We start from the raw sequence: 17,223 nt of genomic DNA, 5'->3' as shown, positions 1-17,223 counted from the left end.
AGTTTATAAGATGCCGAGCCATGCGTGGCTGTCACGATTTAATGCCTGGGATGGCGTTTTCCTCGATAGTGCCAAGGCCTGACCGATTTGGAAATGCTTTTTGTAAAACTTTGATGCACAGCATATGATTTGCAAGGAACTGTAGAGAGATTCCTCAGACATCCAACCGACCTTTATATATAAATCAAGATTCTTCACTCTACCGTTATGAAAAGCATCTTGCCGGTCTTTGTTTCAGTGGTGATGGTACTTTCCCCATGTTGGACATATAAAGGGTGTAATTTCTTCCTGTATATTAAATATGAGATTTGCCGAGTGCTAACGGCATACCACTGCATATCGAGTCGTCTTTGTAAGAGGTCCTTTTGAATTTGTTGTGCAAGTACATGGATGCCAACCCCTTGCCAACACTTTTCATTACTTCCGCCACCGAACGTGGATGGAGGTTATATTTTCACCTGCTTGTCTGTATGTCTGTCTGTCTGTGAGCAGGATATATCAAAAAGCTGTGGACGGATTCGGATGAAACTTGGACAGGTTGGATGTGTGACACGGACCAATGGATTTGATTTTGATGAAGATCCAGATGTAGATTCGGTCTGTCGGTGGGATACAAAATGTAAACTGCTCAGCCTGGTGGAGATATGCTCTCTCCCGAGTCCCGAGTGCCGTTCTCATGTTTTTTTTGGTGTATATATCATGTTTAATTTTTTTTTAATTTCAGTTCCCTCTGGCATGTCTTAAAAGTTACAGGGCTTCGAGTCTCCAAGTCCACCTCCTTTTGTTCCAAGTGTAGCATTCAGGATTGAAAATGCATGCCAACTAATCGAAGCAAAGGTCGAGGGTGCATGCAGTCTTGAAGGTACAGTTAAGATGGTTACCTGATTAAATTGAAGAATGTTAGCGTGACCTGGAACCTGAGCAGCGAAGTTGTTCAACCTTTTGCGACTAACAGCATGGTCATAAAGGATTTGATCTCTATAGTGTTACAATGGAATGGCACGTACAAGACTCGTTAAAGATTGCCGTGGAATTGGGTGTGGAGTTCATTTGGACATGGAATGCATCCATTATCGATGTACATGAATGTACAGCAGAATAACTCGTCACCGACATTCTTTAAAGGGGTTGTGCCGAGTTCGCGTTCCACAGTGATCTCTAATGTGGGCCAGTTTGTTTGCTAAAGGGCATGATAATTGAAGTCGGGTAATGAATAAATCATTACTTGCAATCGGTAATGAGTGAATGATATCGAGTTTTATTTTTGTAGTTTCCTTTCTAACCCTGTCGACTATGATAATTAATTAATCTGGCTCGGTTGAAGTCGCTGTCGCACATTGCGTTTAAAAATGAAAGGAAGCATTGTGAAAGGATTGGTATTAACCAGTTGATGATAATGTCATGTGACCATTATGTCTGCGACGAGTTGACTCTCTGTGATGATTGTGCTTTGTGGCAGGTGTTGCTGGATGCGGCCTGTGATTGCAGTGTGCTCAGCTGGAACCCCGAGCGTTCTTGCTTTGAGTTGTACCCAGAAACGCACGCTGTCATTCAGGACGTCGAACTCCTCGGTAGCATGCTGAGTGCGTGGCGTGTGTGGGCTCGTGCACAGGTGAGCCTTCAGAATATACCGTCCGTTAGCAGTGGCTTTGCAAGTGCTGAATAATTTATTTGTTTAGAGCAACTAGGCACGCTCGTGAGTATGCATAGTGAGTTGCAATCAAATCAGACCTCGTTAATTTGACTTTGCTTGTGGTGCCATGTTTCCTGGCTGTTTATTCGGTAGATATGGCAGACTTTTCTCCGTTAATACAGCACAGGAAATGACATATACAGCACACAGTATATGTCATCTTTCGCACACCCCCATGCGGAGCGGGAGACGGCCTTTGCAATTTTGATGCTCTTTATCTTCCAAGATGTCTTGATCTCATTTTTGAGGTCCTAGTATTTGATTATTTTCTTGATTTCCGCATTATTTAAACCAAAATCGCTGGGTACTGATGTCTCGATCAGCAATTCTGTCTTTTCATTTTTGTTCCTGAGAACGAAGTCCGGTCACAAGGCTTTGTTGTCTATGTTCATGCTCAATGGGATCGTCAGGTCATACGTGAGCATGACGTCCTTATTTTTAGCTCACCTGGAACGTAATTCCGGGGAGCTTATGGGATGGTGCGTCGTCCGTCTGTCCGTCCGTCCGTCCACAAATACTTCCAACTTCTCTGAAACTACACATTGGATTTTGATGAAACTTGACCACAACCTTCATCAACGTGATATACCAAAGTTTGTTCACACTATTTATAAAATAGGGGTCGAAGGGGATTTATGGGTGGGGGCGGGGTGTGGGGTGTGGTGTGGTTGCTCCCCAAAATAGGTATTTGCTATAACATTGGTTCATTGGTACATTTTGCTGATTCCATCCCACGTTGACTTCTTCCTCAGTATCATTATTCCACCAAGTGAGTGCCCAGGGGTATTGCCCCTTTTTTCAGGTTTGTTGGGTTCATGTTTGCTTACAAATTGAATCCGATAATCTGTTGAGCATTTCACACATACTCAGCTTGTCCTGCACTCATCCCTCCGTGCACCTGGTTGAGTTCCATCAGTCCGCTCCGCTCTCGTCCGCTCTCGTCTCGGCAGTTATATTATCGGGATGGTATGTTTTCTTGTTTTGGTGTGTTCGTGCACGCATGTTTGCATTCATCTCCTGTCTCTGTCCCTACCCGTCTGTATGTCCAGGCCATAACTTTATTTTCTTTTTCTCTTTTTTTTTAACCATTTGAGCTTTTGTCATCAAATATTCAACAAACCTTTATGATGAGATGATGGAGAAATGAATTAAATAATTCGGTCAAAATGTAAAAGGGCGGTGATAGTGACAAGAGAAAAAGCCCTTATTTATCGCGCCGCAGCGTGAGACGCCCCATTTTTATGACTCCTCCAATTAAGTCTCCAGAGGCATGATGTTTTTGGGTTGTCCGTCCGTCCATGCAGCCATCCATCCGTGATAATGCAAAGCTGGACTGATTAGACGTCGGCATCAAGAGGTCAAAGGTCATGTCAGGTAACAATGTGATGCTTGAGAACAGCCGTGAGGATTTAAATCAAACTTGGTGCAAGTACGTATAATAATGTGGGCGGAAGCACATCGGTCGATGTCGTGATGTTGAAAAGTGCCGTTCCAGTCTTTAATAGCTTCCATTTTTCTTCCTTTATTTATCATTTGAGCTTCAGTGTGTCTGTCCAGTCAGGAACATTCTTACCAAGTAAGCTTTTGGTCATCAAATATTGAACAAACCTTCATTGTACATTTTATTCATTTGTGCTCTCCATACTCTCACAATTTCTTTTAACTGTCGTTTTCGTAAAAAGTTTCGTTCGCGTACAAAGCGGATACGGACGGGGTTTGCATTTTGTGACGTTTTCTAGTTTTATATCTGTCTCTATATTTCAACAAACAAATATTTTAATTTTTTTTCAATTTTACTCTAATTTCCATCGATGTGAGCGATGTTATACTTTATATCTGACTCTATTCATATTTACCCACCTGTTTGATTCAATACAACATATTGGATCAAAATAGCAAAATAGTTATTGTAAATGGCTGAGCATCGATCAAACTCCAGTGCCGTTTGAAGCTCCAATTTAACGATTTCTAACAGTGAAGAATAAACATCTGCTTTGTCCAAGTGGGTTTTTGAGTCTCCAAAACCATCAAACGAATGTCACCGAGAGAAGGTGCTTCTGGTTGCAAGATCAAACTGTTAAAGGTATTCTTTTTATCCATTCTTTCTACCTTTCATCCATCCATCCATCTTTCTGTGCTTAGTCTTTTTTGCAATCCCTCTCTGCTTCTAATTGTACTTAAACGTGCACTTGTGAATGCACTCGATGCTTACGTGTGTAACTTGCGAACGTTTGTACCGATATTGGTGCATTATCCCGAGGTGATGACACACCTTTAGCCGATTCAAAGTTGGTCAGCAAAACAAAGAAATAGATCTGTTGTGGCATTTTCACACCTTGTTCTCGATGGATCCTGGAAATTTAAAAGCCTCAGTTTTTAATAACTCGTAACTTTTTAAGGACTTGACTAATCCCTGAGACGTTTTGCGTTTTTCGAATGGAAAATGTAGAACTTGATGAACGAGGAGTGTTGGCAAAATTGAGGCCTCTGGGTTTTTTCCAGTAACTTGTAGTTTCATTCAGAGCTTGTTGCCAAGCACACACTTACAGTTGTGAAATGTGGCCAAGCAAGCAAAAGAGGGAATGGACGAAAGAACAGGAAGCAGAAGGAAACGACACATTGATGGGAATAATAACGGAATGGTAATGGAAGTAAAACAGGTCAGAGAAGATGTAAGAGGAAAACAATTAATTAAACAAATCCTCGTGCATACATTGGAGAAAGTGAAAATTTTGCTCATTTAGGGACACGACCTACTCAGTTGCGAATCTATTTTGAATTTAATTTGGGTGTGTGGTACTCGGTATATGAGGGCACTTTTTAAATCCCTTTCCACGATGGTGAGGTTGACCAGGTTTATGCCTCGATGCTTGATGTGCTTCAGGCAGACATGAAATTGTCATGCTTGACTAACGAGAAAAAAAATTAAAAAACAACAAGCCACATGATTACGTCTGATGTTTGAGTGTGTGCAATGTCTGTCTGCCGATGAGAATCCATAGATCCAGGATTTTCACTCGGCTCAGCCCACCACGTGACACCTGCTGGTTATGAGCGGTTTCAGGGGGATCACTCATTTAAGTTACATGCTAACATTTTGTGTGAGTCACGACTGATGACACTTGGCACTCAAGGACATGAACTGTGCTATGCCACCAAAACACTGCACAGTACTTTCATTTCTGTCCCACCCATTGGATGTGATTTAAAACTTCAAGGGAAATGCTTATGATCCCATTTATAGCTTTACAAATGGCATAAAGTTCATGATAACTTCTTCTTCAGGATGCATGCCATCCACACAAAATCCAAGATAATTTTTCATTGTGGCTATTTACGAATCTTCTCTGTGAGAAAAAAATGAGCGAAGTAAGCTCGGTTTCTTCAAGTCTGACTTGCGGAAGGGCCTCGTAGGCATTATAAAAATCACGAGGTTATCTTTTCCATTGGCACAAAAACAAAAAAAATTATATATGTGTATGTATATATATATATATATATGTATATATATATATATATGTATATATATATATATATATATATATATATATATATATATATATATATATATATATATATATATATATATATATATGTATATATATATATATATGTATATATATATATATGTGTATGTATATATATATATATATATGTATATATATATATATATGTATATATATATATATGTGTATGTATATATATATATATGTGTATGTATATATATATATATATATATATATATATATATATATGTTTTTTTTTTTTTTAAGAAGAAGAAGGCGCTTGCAATCAAAAGTAAAAAGTAGATCGACTCTGCTATTTTGACCAAAAAAGGCAGGGCAGACCCAGTCTCGGGCAACATTTCACCGGCTTCAAGCCGGCTTCATCAGGCACAATCGCTGGCGTCAACGTTGCCTGAGAGCGGGTCTGCTCTCGCTTTTTTGTTCAAATTAGTGGAGTCTATCTAGTTTTTACTTTTGATTGGAAGTGCCTTCTTCTTTAACAAGCTCGAATGAGCTAAGATCCTCGTACTCTTAATGATGACGTCATAAAAACGAATATGTCGTCATTGTGATGTATCAGGTTTGCGATAAATTATCTGTGCTAATTCCCGGCTTGATTCCTGCAAACAAAATTCAAACAGCTTGCCTAGTTTCGGAGATAATGATATCGGCGATTTCCATTAGCGGCGATATTATGATGTCAACTTTTTTTCTAGGAAGAATTTCCAAAATCAGACATGGTTACTGCCTGCGCGTGGGCTTTCTGCATATACATGGCAAGTTTCACGAAGATCAGATGCTCACCTTCACTCTTTCATTCCTCTTTTTCCCCGCCTTTGGAACAAACCCCCCTCACTCAATTCGTGAATCAGGCTCAGCATGCGGAGTCTCAGAGTAGGTGGTACGACGATTCGCATGCCTTTGTATATGATGCCATCCATAACCGAAAGTTCACTCCGGGAATCCCAGTATGGTCGAAGACGGAATGATACATCTCGCCTGGCCTCTGGCCATCCGTTAAGAATCATGGACTGTAAATGACCGAGTTCTGACTGAGTAGCTTTTTGAAGATCCGCATACCTCTCGTCAGAGACGGATAGAAACTCCAGCATTGAAATATGCTCCAAGTTGTCCAGTTCTGAATGGGTATCTGGCAGGTAGGCAATAGCAAGGGTGTCTGAAAGCTGCATATCCTCCCCTCTCCTGCGCTGAATGTTGAAGTCATACCAGTGCAATCGTAGTAGCATGCTCTGTAGTCTCATCGGAGCGGACAGCAACGGCTTCTTGGCGATCATTTCCAGAGGTTTATGGTCATTGTAGAGAGTGACTGCTTTCCAAAATATATAACAATGCAACTTCTTGCAGGCATGGACTATGGATAGCATTTCCTTCTCTATTTGTGCATACCTTGTCTTCATCTCAGTAACGGTTCTGGAACTGTATGCGACGGGTCAGATGTCCTGTAAGAGAACTGCACCAAGTCCACTTCGCCTAGCATCACAGTGAATCTCGACTGGTTTGGTAACATCAAAGTACGCAAGAACAGGCAGAGAACAGCAACGTTCCTTCAGTCTCTCAAATGCTCTGGCTTGAGCCGGTTGTCATTGATATTAATTGTCTGATTTCAGCAGCTCTCGGAGTAGAGCTAACTCGTCACTCAACCGAGGGATGAACTTTGACAGATACGTGAAAAATCCAATGAATCCTCACAGCTTCCTTATCAGTCGGAATCAGCAGAGTATGAACTGCCTCAACTTTGGCCAGATCAGGCGATAATCCATCAGCAGACAGTATGTGTCCTATGTACTGTTCCTGTGACTGGCAGATTTTGCACTTCTGCAGATTCAACTTCAGATTGTAATTTGTTGCTCTCTCAATAACCTTTTTCAGAATTCGATCATGCAACTCCACGTTTGGACCAGCCACAAGAATGTCATCCATGATCGTGAATGCTCCATCTCTGGCTTCAATCATCTGGTCAATAATCCTCTGAAAAATTTCAGGTACACATTTCAGTCCAAAAGGAAGCCGAAGCCGCCTGGACCTACCGAATGGTGTATTGAAATGCGTCAGATAGGATGATTCCTCAGAGCTTTGTTTCCTCTTGAACAGCCGATGCCTCGCGATGCGCTTGTGTTTTTTGGGGGACGAATATGCAATTCAAATTTATCCAGAACTTTGATGGGGTCATCCTTCTCACCTTCATTCCATTCAAAAGTCTTGTATATCTCTCGTCCTTATTCTCCGATCGATGTTTCAAGCCAGCCTGCCTTGCGTTTGTCAGGCAGATCAGGCAACGGACCGTCAAAATCAAATTCAATGTGATTTCGAAATCAAACAAATTCCTGATATAACGAAGCTGAATCCCAGTCAATCGTGTGGTGCTCAAAGTTAACGGACACCACAGCTTATGTATCTCAGATCCCACATTCAGATGGCACGAGTGAACGGAGTTATTTGCAAGATCACTTCTGACACCGTGTAACATAAGCCAGACTCCAGCTTGTAGGCCAAACGGATCGTGCCTGAAGTCCGTTCTTTATTTTTCTATTTCCGTTGAGATAAACAATAACACTAAAGTTGTTTCTGAATTGCAGGCACTTCAAACATGCATTACAAACGTCAAGTGCACCGAGAGAAAGAAGAGGAGCTTGCTTTGTCTCATACCCTGCTACCTGCGTCAAAACCTACGGGAGAAACTGCTGCGTCACTCCTCATCAATTGAGCTGCATCTTTCTCTGTCTTTTTTTGCCAGCGGCACGGGCTGATCATCCAGCCCCTCGCCGGGTGTAGGACATCTTTGCAGACTGCCTCGGGTTTGCCCGACAATCTTCATTGTCTTGTGAACTTCCCTAGATGTCTATCTCATGTGGCCTTTAAGATAAATTATTATGGAATCCCGTTCGTTCGTTGTCATCGTGGGCGTGTTTTGGTGGTGGGGTGGGGGTGTGAGGGGGGGGTTTAAGAGGTTATCTTATTGTTGGCTGCATAATTATTTTGTGCATTGCTTTCCTTCTACTTTCCTCCCCCCATGCCATTTGCTCTTGTTAATAAATATACCTGGTCTTGGGATGAATTCCACTTGGCCTGACTGCTTCATTTTGTTTTACTCTGGTTGCAGGCTCATTGGGGTTCAGCTTCAAACCAATTTAGACCGTACCATGTGACCTCAATTTGCTCAGCTGAATTGATAAGAGGCATGGGCGTCTGTCAGCATCACACCCAGTTAATTCAACGGCCCTGCAAGTCGTTTAACATGGCAAATAGGCAGTTGCTGTCACTTTGACGTGACGTGTGGGACTTGTATTGGGCAACCGGAATGGACCTGCAGCTGCGAGCGGACCCTTTTTATGCTTATTTTATTTTATTGTGTAGACCAGTGATCTTCACAATTGGTTTAGAGGGGGGCCACTTTTGCCGATGAAACATCACCACACCGCCTGCAGGACTCCATTATGGCTGCTATTAGGTCCTGTCTCCACATACTCTTCTTAATTGTGGTTAACTGGGCTGCAAGTGTAATTGGTTGTTTCCTCAACCATATCCTGATGTAGTTATGTTGATTTTATGCTTTGTGTTGTAACACTCATTTGAAACCAATGGGTTATGTGATTGCATTTATGGCCATTTATGTTGTGATCGCAAATTGTGATCGCATTTATGGTGGATTATGTGATGGGGTGTTTTCACGTTTGTGTATTATCAACCGCACGTCAGGGGCCACACTTTAGGCCACCAGGGGCCCGTGGACCGTGCAATGAAGAACAGAGGTGTAGACTTTCTTGATGACCATTGATGTGTGCTATTCAGGCAGGGGTGTGGGAGACACTAATGGCTGCCATGGAGATCCTAATACGAGAGACTCATCCGGCCCAGATGTTCAATGTTAAACAGCTGCTTCGTGCCCGACTCGTGGAGCAGCTTCTGCTGACGTGCCTTCTGCTGCAGGTACGTTGCCTTTACCTGACATGTGCTTGGCTTTAACCCAGCTGTGCTGTTGTTTGGTTGATTCAATTCACCATGAATACCATTTTTCTGTGTGCTTTTTACCATGCTTGCTGTCTGTCTCTTTTTTGCATCTCTGTCGCTCTGTTTTTTTGCGTCTCCGTCTCTGTCCTTCTCTTTTTGCGTGTGTCCCTGTCCCTCTCTTTTTCCATCTGTCCCTGTCTCTCACTCTCTTATTGCACATCTTACCTGTCTCATTTTTGTACATCTGTGCCCCTCCCTCTTTTTGCATCTCTGTCGCTGTCCCTCTCTTTTTGTACTTCTGTCCCTCTTTTTGCTCATCTGTCCCTGTGTCTCTCTTTTTGCTCGTCTGCCCCTGTGTCTCTCTTTTTGCTCGTCTGCCCCTGTGTCTCTCTTTTTGCTCGTCTGCCCCTGTGTCTCTCTTTTTGCTCGTCTGTCTCTGTGTCTCTCTTTTTGCTCGTCTGTCCCTGTGTCTCTCTTTTTGCTCGTCTTTGTCCCTGTTTCTCTTTTTTCTCGTCTTTGTCCCTGTCTCTCTCTTTTTGCTCATCTGTCCCTGTGTCTCTCTTTTTGCTCGTCTGTCCCTGTCTCTCTTTTTGCTCGTCTTTGTCCCTGTTTCTCTCTTTTTGCGCGTCTGTTTGTCCATGTCATCGATTGTGTTTAATTTCATTCCTTATCCTTTGCATGACACAGACATTTATTTGTAGGGGTAAAAGGAGTGGGGGATGTGTACCTCATTCATGATTACTCATCGACATTTTCTCAATAGCGTCACAAGATCTGTAGCTCCACATCAGAAATGCTCTATCACGTTGAATCCATTTTTCCAGCTCGATGAGTATCTTTGGAGAGAGATTTGTATGGATGTGGGCGTAATCATGCCGTTCCCTTTTATTCCTCCCGTATGGAACACTTCATCGAGCGAACGTTGATGAATTTCTCTCGACTTGTCTTTAACATGTCCACTCCTGCACAGTTGTTCAATTTTTTTTTCCTTCATTGAATTAGGAGTCTGACAAAGCTCGTGTTTTCTGATTTTGCATGTACGGAGTGTCATGCAAATTGGATTCACATACGTGTGCATGGGTGGAGGGGAGGGAGGGGGACAGGGTAAGGGAGGGTTTGAGGTCATCCATTCTCCCAGTTTGCATATGTAATATGTCGATTATTCTCTTAGCTATCGTGAGTGTGGCGCCGATTTTGAGTGATTTATTTTTAAACTACATGGAGCAATTTGTGTGGCTTGACTGTTGAAGAAAATGGCATTTGAAATACGTACCTCGACATTCATCTTTAATGGCTTTTTTTTTTTTCTCTGTGGCCACGTCTCCTGTTTTCTCCCGTTTGAGGAATTCCTTCTTGAGGCTGTTCAATCGCAATCTTTCCTCCAGGGCTTCAAGCAGGTGGTGCATCACCATCTCATGTTATTCCCCATCCCTACCCTCGATCTTTACTACTCTAGCCCAACCCTCTTACTTACAGGTTGCAGTGTTTCCTCTGCCTCCTCTGTCGATCTTTTCCCTGTTTGTTTATTACCTTGCTTGTTATGTTCCTCTGGGGCCCCACTGCTGTATTTTAACTTTTTCCTTTTTACCTCCTTCCATGAGGTTCAATCTTGTATTCGAAAGACTAACTTGCACACCTCTTGCTCCATTATGACGAAAGGAAACGAAAGAAAATTGATTTTTTTCAACATTTTGAAGAAACAACCACAGAAACCACTGAATGATTAAAAGCATTTAAGAAAGGAGACAATGTGAAACAAGGTGCCAGATTAAAGGAAGTGGACCAACTAATATTCTGGAGCAAATTGATTGGAAGTGTTGGAGTAAATCGTGAGATCTTATTTTGTGTGCAGCACTGGGGTGCGGGTAGCATAATTTTGTTGTGTGCAGCTTTGCTGCTGATGCAGTGCCCCCTGTAGGTTATTTCAGGAATTTGTAATTTGTTCAGGGTGTCGCCGATCGCTCACCTACTTCCTTGCGAAAGACACACTGAGATTTTTAACGTTGACAAACGAATGGTGGCAGATGGGACGCCCATCTTTATATCCTTCTGAGGGGCGCTCACAGTGCCTGCAAAAAAGGACGACAGTTTACAGCTGGGTCGGGATTCCAAACCCATGCTAGACAGCTTCGAATGGAGTGTGTGCACCTGAAGGTTATCCCATCAACCTCATCATGATCGTTGCTTTTCCTTAATCTTCATCATGCTGTTGCCGTTCGTTCCTGCCGACGTAAAGCACTGGTTGTGACACATGAGGCTCCATCGACCTCCTTATACTCATACAGATCTCTAATGTTTCTTGTTGTTTTATTTTAGTCTCGCCCCAAAGGGGGATGCGAGATGATTGCGGTGTTTGTGGCCGTGTATTTTCGCTTTAAAAATGGTTTTCTCCGCAACCCCTTGTCCGGTTGATGCAAAACTTCAAACATACGAGGGACTCCCCATGGAGAATATTTTATCGATAAACCTGACGTCATAGGTCACATGGTGTGGCATCCGTATCGTATCGAAGGAAAAAATTTGGACATAATTTTCTTCAAAAGCACTCAAGGAAAAAAAATTGAAACTTGGCATATGTCGTCAACTACCCACGGGGTAAATAGCGTGACAACGATGAATAGTCCAGTAGATATGTCAAAAAGATGTTCACTTCTGGAAGAAAGCATGAAAATTTGTACATAGGGGTTTTTGAGTATGCTGAATCCATTTCTAACCGGATCCACGCTGGCAAACCAAGGGATCACACTCAAAATCAAGAAATCCAAGATGGCCACCCTGCGTATTGCCGATTTTGATATTTCGTCAGAACTTTGGTTCTATTTGACATAAAAACATGATCTTGGTGCCGATTTATAGGTTTTTAGGGTCAAAGAATTCAATGAGATGCCTTAAAATACCATAAAATGTGATTGGAACAAAATCCAAGATGGCTGTCCTCTGTAGGTAATGCAAATATCAATCTCGATTTTTTTTTTCTGTTTGGCATAGAACATGATCTTATGGCTAACTATAGGTTTTTAGGGACAAGAAATTCAATAAAGTATTTTTTATTGCTATAAAATGTATCAGTAGGAAGATCCAGTTACACTTTTAACAAATTTCGATGAACCATTGAGAGCAATATTGTTCACACTCATAATTCACAAAGAATAGAGATGTACACTTGTCATTTTTTTCCATTATTGGGAATGTGCAGGGAATAAACGGTTTTACTGATATAATACCAAACTAGATGAAATGAGTTTGAATTGAATTACAAATGTCAAAAAAGGAACTTAATCTAGGACACTGTCCACGTCTGCACATTGTCCACCACAAAAACACAGCTGTGTGCACGGGAGGCTTGCTTTAGCACACTGGCATCTTCCTGTGCACCGTTTTTTACATGCACACTTTATAAGTTCTCTGCAGCCCTTTGCTTCTGGCAGGGTACTCCATAAAGGCACCCAGATTCGCTCACTGTTGAGTTGCCACCCCCACTCGGAAGGACTTGGAAGTGTTGGATTGGCCTCCAATGCCTGACCCCAGACGTATCCTGCTTGGTAAGCAGCACGCTTTACATGTTGTAGAAGTGCTGCACGTGATGGTGGGATGTTCTCCAGCTTCCGATTACAGTTGGAGAAGAGATGCTTCCTGGCTTCATTCACATCAGTGAGTTGTGACATGCGAGAGTACAGCAGAACCACATATCTTTCGAGTTCCTTCAGGTCAGCTTCTGTAACTTCATCGGGAGTAGCAGACAGCCGTAGAAATACTTCAGTGATGTCTGGAAGTGATTTCCATACTTCCCAAGCGATCTTCTTACCGACGGAGCTCAATGAAGACACCGTGTCACATCCTGATATGGCGTGCATAAATGGGAGGCCTCTGCAGTAAGCATTGCCAAGCTCACTGGCAATGACATGTGCTCCAATATACCGAAAGTGTGCACCATGGCCAAAAGCTAACCAAAGTTCACAATCTTCCATGCTGATTGCAGTCACAATGGCTAGAACTAAGACGTCCGTGTCAGTAGCGTGCACCATGATCCTCTTCATGCCATTGGTGTAGGCATGGAAGCAGTGAAGCATCATTCCGTAGTCTGCTTCTTCGTGTGAACATGGTTGAAGCCCAGAAACATCAAGTGTTGCAGAGGAGGCAACATTCTGACCTTTCGTTGTGACCAGCATCTTCCCTGGCACTGTTGATTCGGATTCGATAACAGTGGCTAGAAATCTGAAGAGCTCAGTCTTGTTGCTGTCAACACGCAAGAAGCTTTTCCAGTTGTGTGGAAGTCGTGTTTTCTCGGAAACTCGAAGAGCTTCTCCAGTACCTCGGCCCTCTCTGGTGTGTGCTTTGAGACTGTCGGCCTTATAGGCATCCCACACAACATCTACTCGTGCAACATGTACAAGTTGCCTCTTGAGATATGGAACAAAGACACACTCTGCATAGTCTTTGAATGTTTTCATGTTTGTTGTGGCAGTCTTCGGATCCAATGTGTGGACGAGAGCAGCCCCGTCAAAGATCTTCACATCCACATCAGGTGTGTTCTGTGGACGTTGGGCTAGTGGTTCCAAACACTTCAGCAATTTAGCTTTTTCTCGGAGTCGCATCATGTTATTTTCAGCCAGAGACGGTGGCCAAGAGTGGTTCTCATACTGGAAGAAGATGTCCATATCACCATTTCGTGCTTGGCAAGTGATGTACATTCTAGAAAATAGTTGCAGGTCACTCTTCATGTTTGACAATTTGGACTTCTTCATTGAGGGCACTTTCCGCTCTCCAGACTTGAACAATTGAAGATTGTTCTTTGGAACAGTTTCATAGAGTGGCTTCTCCATCTTCACAAGCCGCGAATCAACGAATGTTTTGTATTGATTCTTTCCTATTTCCTCTGCTTCCGAGATGTTTTTGATAACTTCATCAGCCATGATGACCTTTGTGTCCAGTGTGAGGAGATCAGTGCTCGTTTCTGTGAAGGGATTACCAAGCTCATTCATAACATCTATCACGCTTTGTACATTTGAGGCAAATCTATTTTGTGTGGTCAATGTTTGTTCATGATGTCGGTTGTCATGGGTTTCCTTATGAGATAGGCTCACTTCAACATCATGTATGATCCTGGCCATCTCAGGACCAGCAATCAACCATCGCTTGAGGGCTGATTCATTTTCAGTGATGCCAATTATCCCACCATCTCCTTTCAGCACAGCATTAAGCTGCTCATGCACGTGGTCATGTGCCATCATGGAGAAGCAATGGGTGGTCTTTTGGGTTACAAAATGACCTTCTCTGAATTCTTTGTAAACACCTGGGCATTCATGTTGTAGCTGCATTAAATCTCGCACATGAACTGGTAACCACTTGGCATAGTGGAAGTGATCCATGGCAAACATCCAAGGCACTATTCTCCCCAGGGTGCTAATGTATAGCTCAAAGTTTCCTTCGCGCTGTGATTGCATGAACTGAAGGAAGAGAGCTTCAAGGTTGAAGGTTTTGCTCCAGTATCGAAACTGGGGATGCTGAGTCTCCATGAGTGTGCACCAGTCATTGAATGACATCGCTGGATTTGCTTCTGCCTCAACTTCCATTTTGTAGGAATTGTATGCTTGGTTACGCAAGCACAAAAATGCAGCAGCTGTTACTTGATGAGCCCACTGAGAACGGGCTGTGAACGATCCCTTCTTGAGAGCATCACCTCGACCATCAGTTGTAACGTTTGCAGTTGTCATCACACTCACCCATCCACTGCCATCTAGCCAGTCTCCTAGAACTTTGAGCAAGGCTATCTCGATATGCAAACCGCCCATCATCACCACGAACTTGTCTTCTCCGTAGGTTTCTGGCCAGGTTCACTGTATCTTCTTGGCAATTACAAACAGTGGTTGATCAACGGTCAATATTGGGACTTGTCCAGGATGTACAAGTTCTGTAGCTTGAGCGATTACATCCATACCATGCTTTACCATCCCCAAAGAATGAGCATTTTCTCGAAATAATGGCATGAGTCCAGATATTGCTGGTGGTCTGGGGCAGGAATCTTGTGATGCTGCGAAATGTGCCGACCAAGAAATATCATCATCTGCATTCAGTTCAGGTTTCTTCAAAAGATTTTCAACTGAGCTTGCCCAAGCTAACTGCATGTCGTCTGAATCAACTGGAGACTTTTCTGGAACAGCTTGTCCCTCTGTCTTGTGTGGAGTAGGGCTATCATCTGGGAAAGCAGCCGGTGGGACAGTCATGTATGACTCCATAATTGGCTTCATCTTCCTTGTTCTTGGCATGTTCTTGTCAATGATAGGGGTCTTCTGAAGCTCTGTGCCTGCACATTCATTAGTAACAAGCTGTGTGAGGGAGATGGCGGTTCCATGGAATGCAGTTTGCACTGAAGTGGATGAAGGATTGTGGTCAATGTTGTCCAGATTGCCTGTTATGAAAAGATCCTTTCTCAGGACTCTGGGGTACACAACTCCAACATCTTCAAAAGAGGCCAATGCACTGTTTGCTACATCAGTTGCTATCTGTTGTACTCGGTCATAAGATACAGACAACCCCTTTCTCAAAAAGGGTGTCGATCAAGTCACGCTTTCGGGTCTTATTGTGGATCAGCAACCCAATGAACAGAGGGAGTCTAGTTTCACATTCCAGGCTGTGCCGAGTCGTTGGAGCAGTGGCTTCTCTTCTACTACTTTTGATTGTGTTGAATGTAATCAATTCAACTATGGATATTGCAGCTGTTTTCACAACATGGTTGTTTTCCATCTGATTTTTTATGTTTGTACCGCCAAGTACCATCTGAACTAACGCCATCAAGGAGGCCGTGTTGTCATCATACTGCTCGTCTGTCAGTGATCCTGTGAACGTATAGTGCTTCTGAAATATCTCATTCCTGATTATATTAGCAGCTCTCATAAGAACAACAGCATCACTCTCACAGTCCCGTTTCTTTGCCTCCAACAATGTTTCTCCAACGTCATCCTTGAATGTCAGCACGACCTCATACTTGCTTTTCTGCGCTTCCAAGTCAGGAATTTGTGCAAGAAGCTTTTCTTTCAAACGAGTTGAGTTTGTGCGCTCTGGCATATCGCTACCAAGTTGCTGAAGTCGTGACCTGTAGAGTCGTACAAGGCTTGACAGCTTAAAAATGTGTTCCGCGTGCTCTTCTTCTTGTCGAGACCCTTCAATATAGGATACCAATTCGGCAAAGGCTATAGACTCAGGCGTTAGATGTGGATCTTCCTTCTGAGCCTCTTTCCTGACAAGTGTGCGGTGTCTATTGCATAAGGCAGTCAAACACTGTTTGTGGTATACAGCATCTATTGCGATCATATCACCTGAGGACAGCTTGGCAAGCAGTCGGGTATCACGAAGCTCTGTTGCCATTTTTCGAACATTTGCGTATATCTGTGCTGTAGCAGCTCTATGATAACCTTCCTCCACTTTGTCGTCACAAAAGAAGCAGGACAGGCTTTTGTCAGTTTGAATAGAGGAACCAGGGAATGCCCCTCGTAGTCTGCCTTTGAGTGGAGAAGTCTCAATCTCTCTAACTTTGGCTATCTTCTTGCGGGCACGCTCAACTTTCTCTTTGCTAAACTTCATGAGGCATGTTTTGTGCCATTTTTGCATTGTGCTGGGAAAGAGTTGCAGCTATACCTTGGCCGTCATCCAAACGTGACAAATTTATGTCCATTGGCAGGGCACCAAGTGAGTGCAGCTCCTGGATATGTTCAGCTATTGTATCATAAGCTCGGGACTGATGGGCATCCTTGGATTGAGATGGGTCTCTCAGCGGTTCCGATGAACGTTTTTGACATAGGGCACAAAGTGTCCAATCTGTTTCGGGCAAAACCACATCAGAAGCACTGTCCAGCTTTATTTTCTTGGTTGCCATATTAGTCTATTCTACGTCAGGTTAGTTACAGGTAGGCATGCACCTTGGAATGGTCACCATCTTTCCTGAAAAGAAAGTGAAATCTGTTATATTTATATAACTGAGATATCTAGGTTGCGTGTTGCGTGTTCAGTGAACGATGGTGTTTTCGTTGAGAATGAACGTGCGAGGTGAGACTATGC

At 43.0% G+C, this 17,223-nt stretch overlaps 2 protein-coding genes across 8 annotated transcripts in view; one reads left to right on the top strand and one right to left on the bottom strand.

Moving 5' to 3' along the window:
- Window positions 1-17,223, top strand: part of LYST (lysosomal trafficking regulator) — a 346,449-nt gene that overhangs the window by 157,101 nt on the left and 172,125 nt on the right. For 6 of the 7 annotated variants that reach the window (XM_085887393.1, XM_085887392.1, XM_085887391.1 and 3 more), the window contains 3 exons: window positions 493-537; window positions 1,460-1,612; window positions 9,010-9,147. In XM_085887393.1, coding sequence (XP_085743519.1) covers window positions 493-537; window positions 1,460-1,612; window positions 9,010-9,147 — 336 coding nt within the window. The remainder of the gene's footprint in view (window positions 1-492; window positions 538-1,459; window positions 1,613-9,009; window positions 9,148-17,223) is intronic. The other variant, XM_085887395.1, reaches the window with a different exon arrangement.
- On the bottom strand, window positions 12,416-16,749 carry LOC147022644 (uncharacterized). Its single transcript, XM_085887143.1, is given in 2 exon segments — window positions 12,416-15,704; window positions 15,943-16,749. Coding segments are annotated over 2 exon segments (4,068 nt in total). The 3' UTR covers window positions 12,416-12,443.

Source organism: Eptatretus burgeri, chromosome 7, assembly GCF_056783735.1.
Source record: "Eptatretus burgeri isolate ZD-2024b chromosome 7, Ebu_testis_v1, whole genome shotgun sequence".
Lineage (NCBI taxonomy): Eukaryota > Metazoa > Chordata > Myxini > Myxiniformes > Myxinidae > Eptatretus > Eptatretus burgeri.
This window is presented reverse-complemented; position numbering and strand designations above follow the sequence as displayed.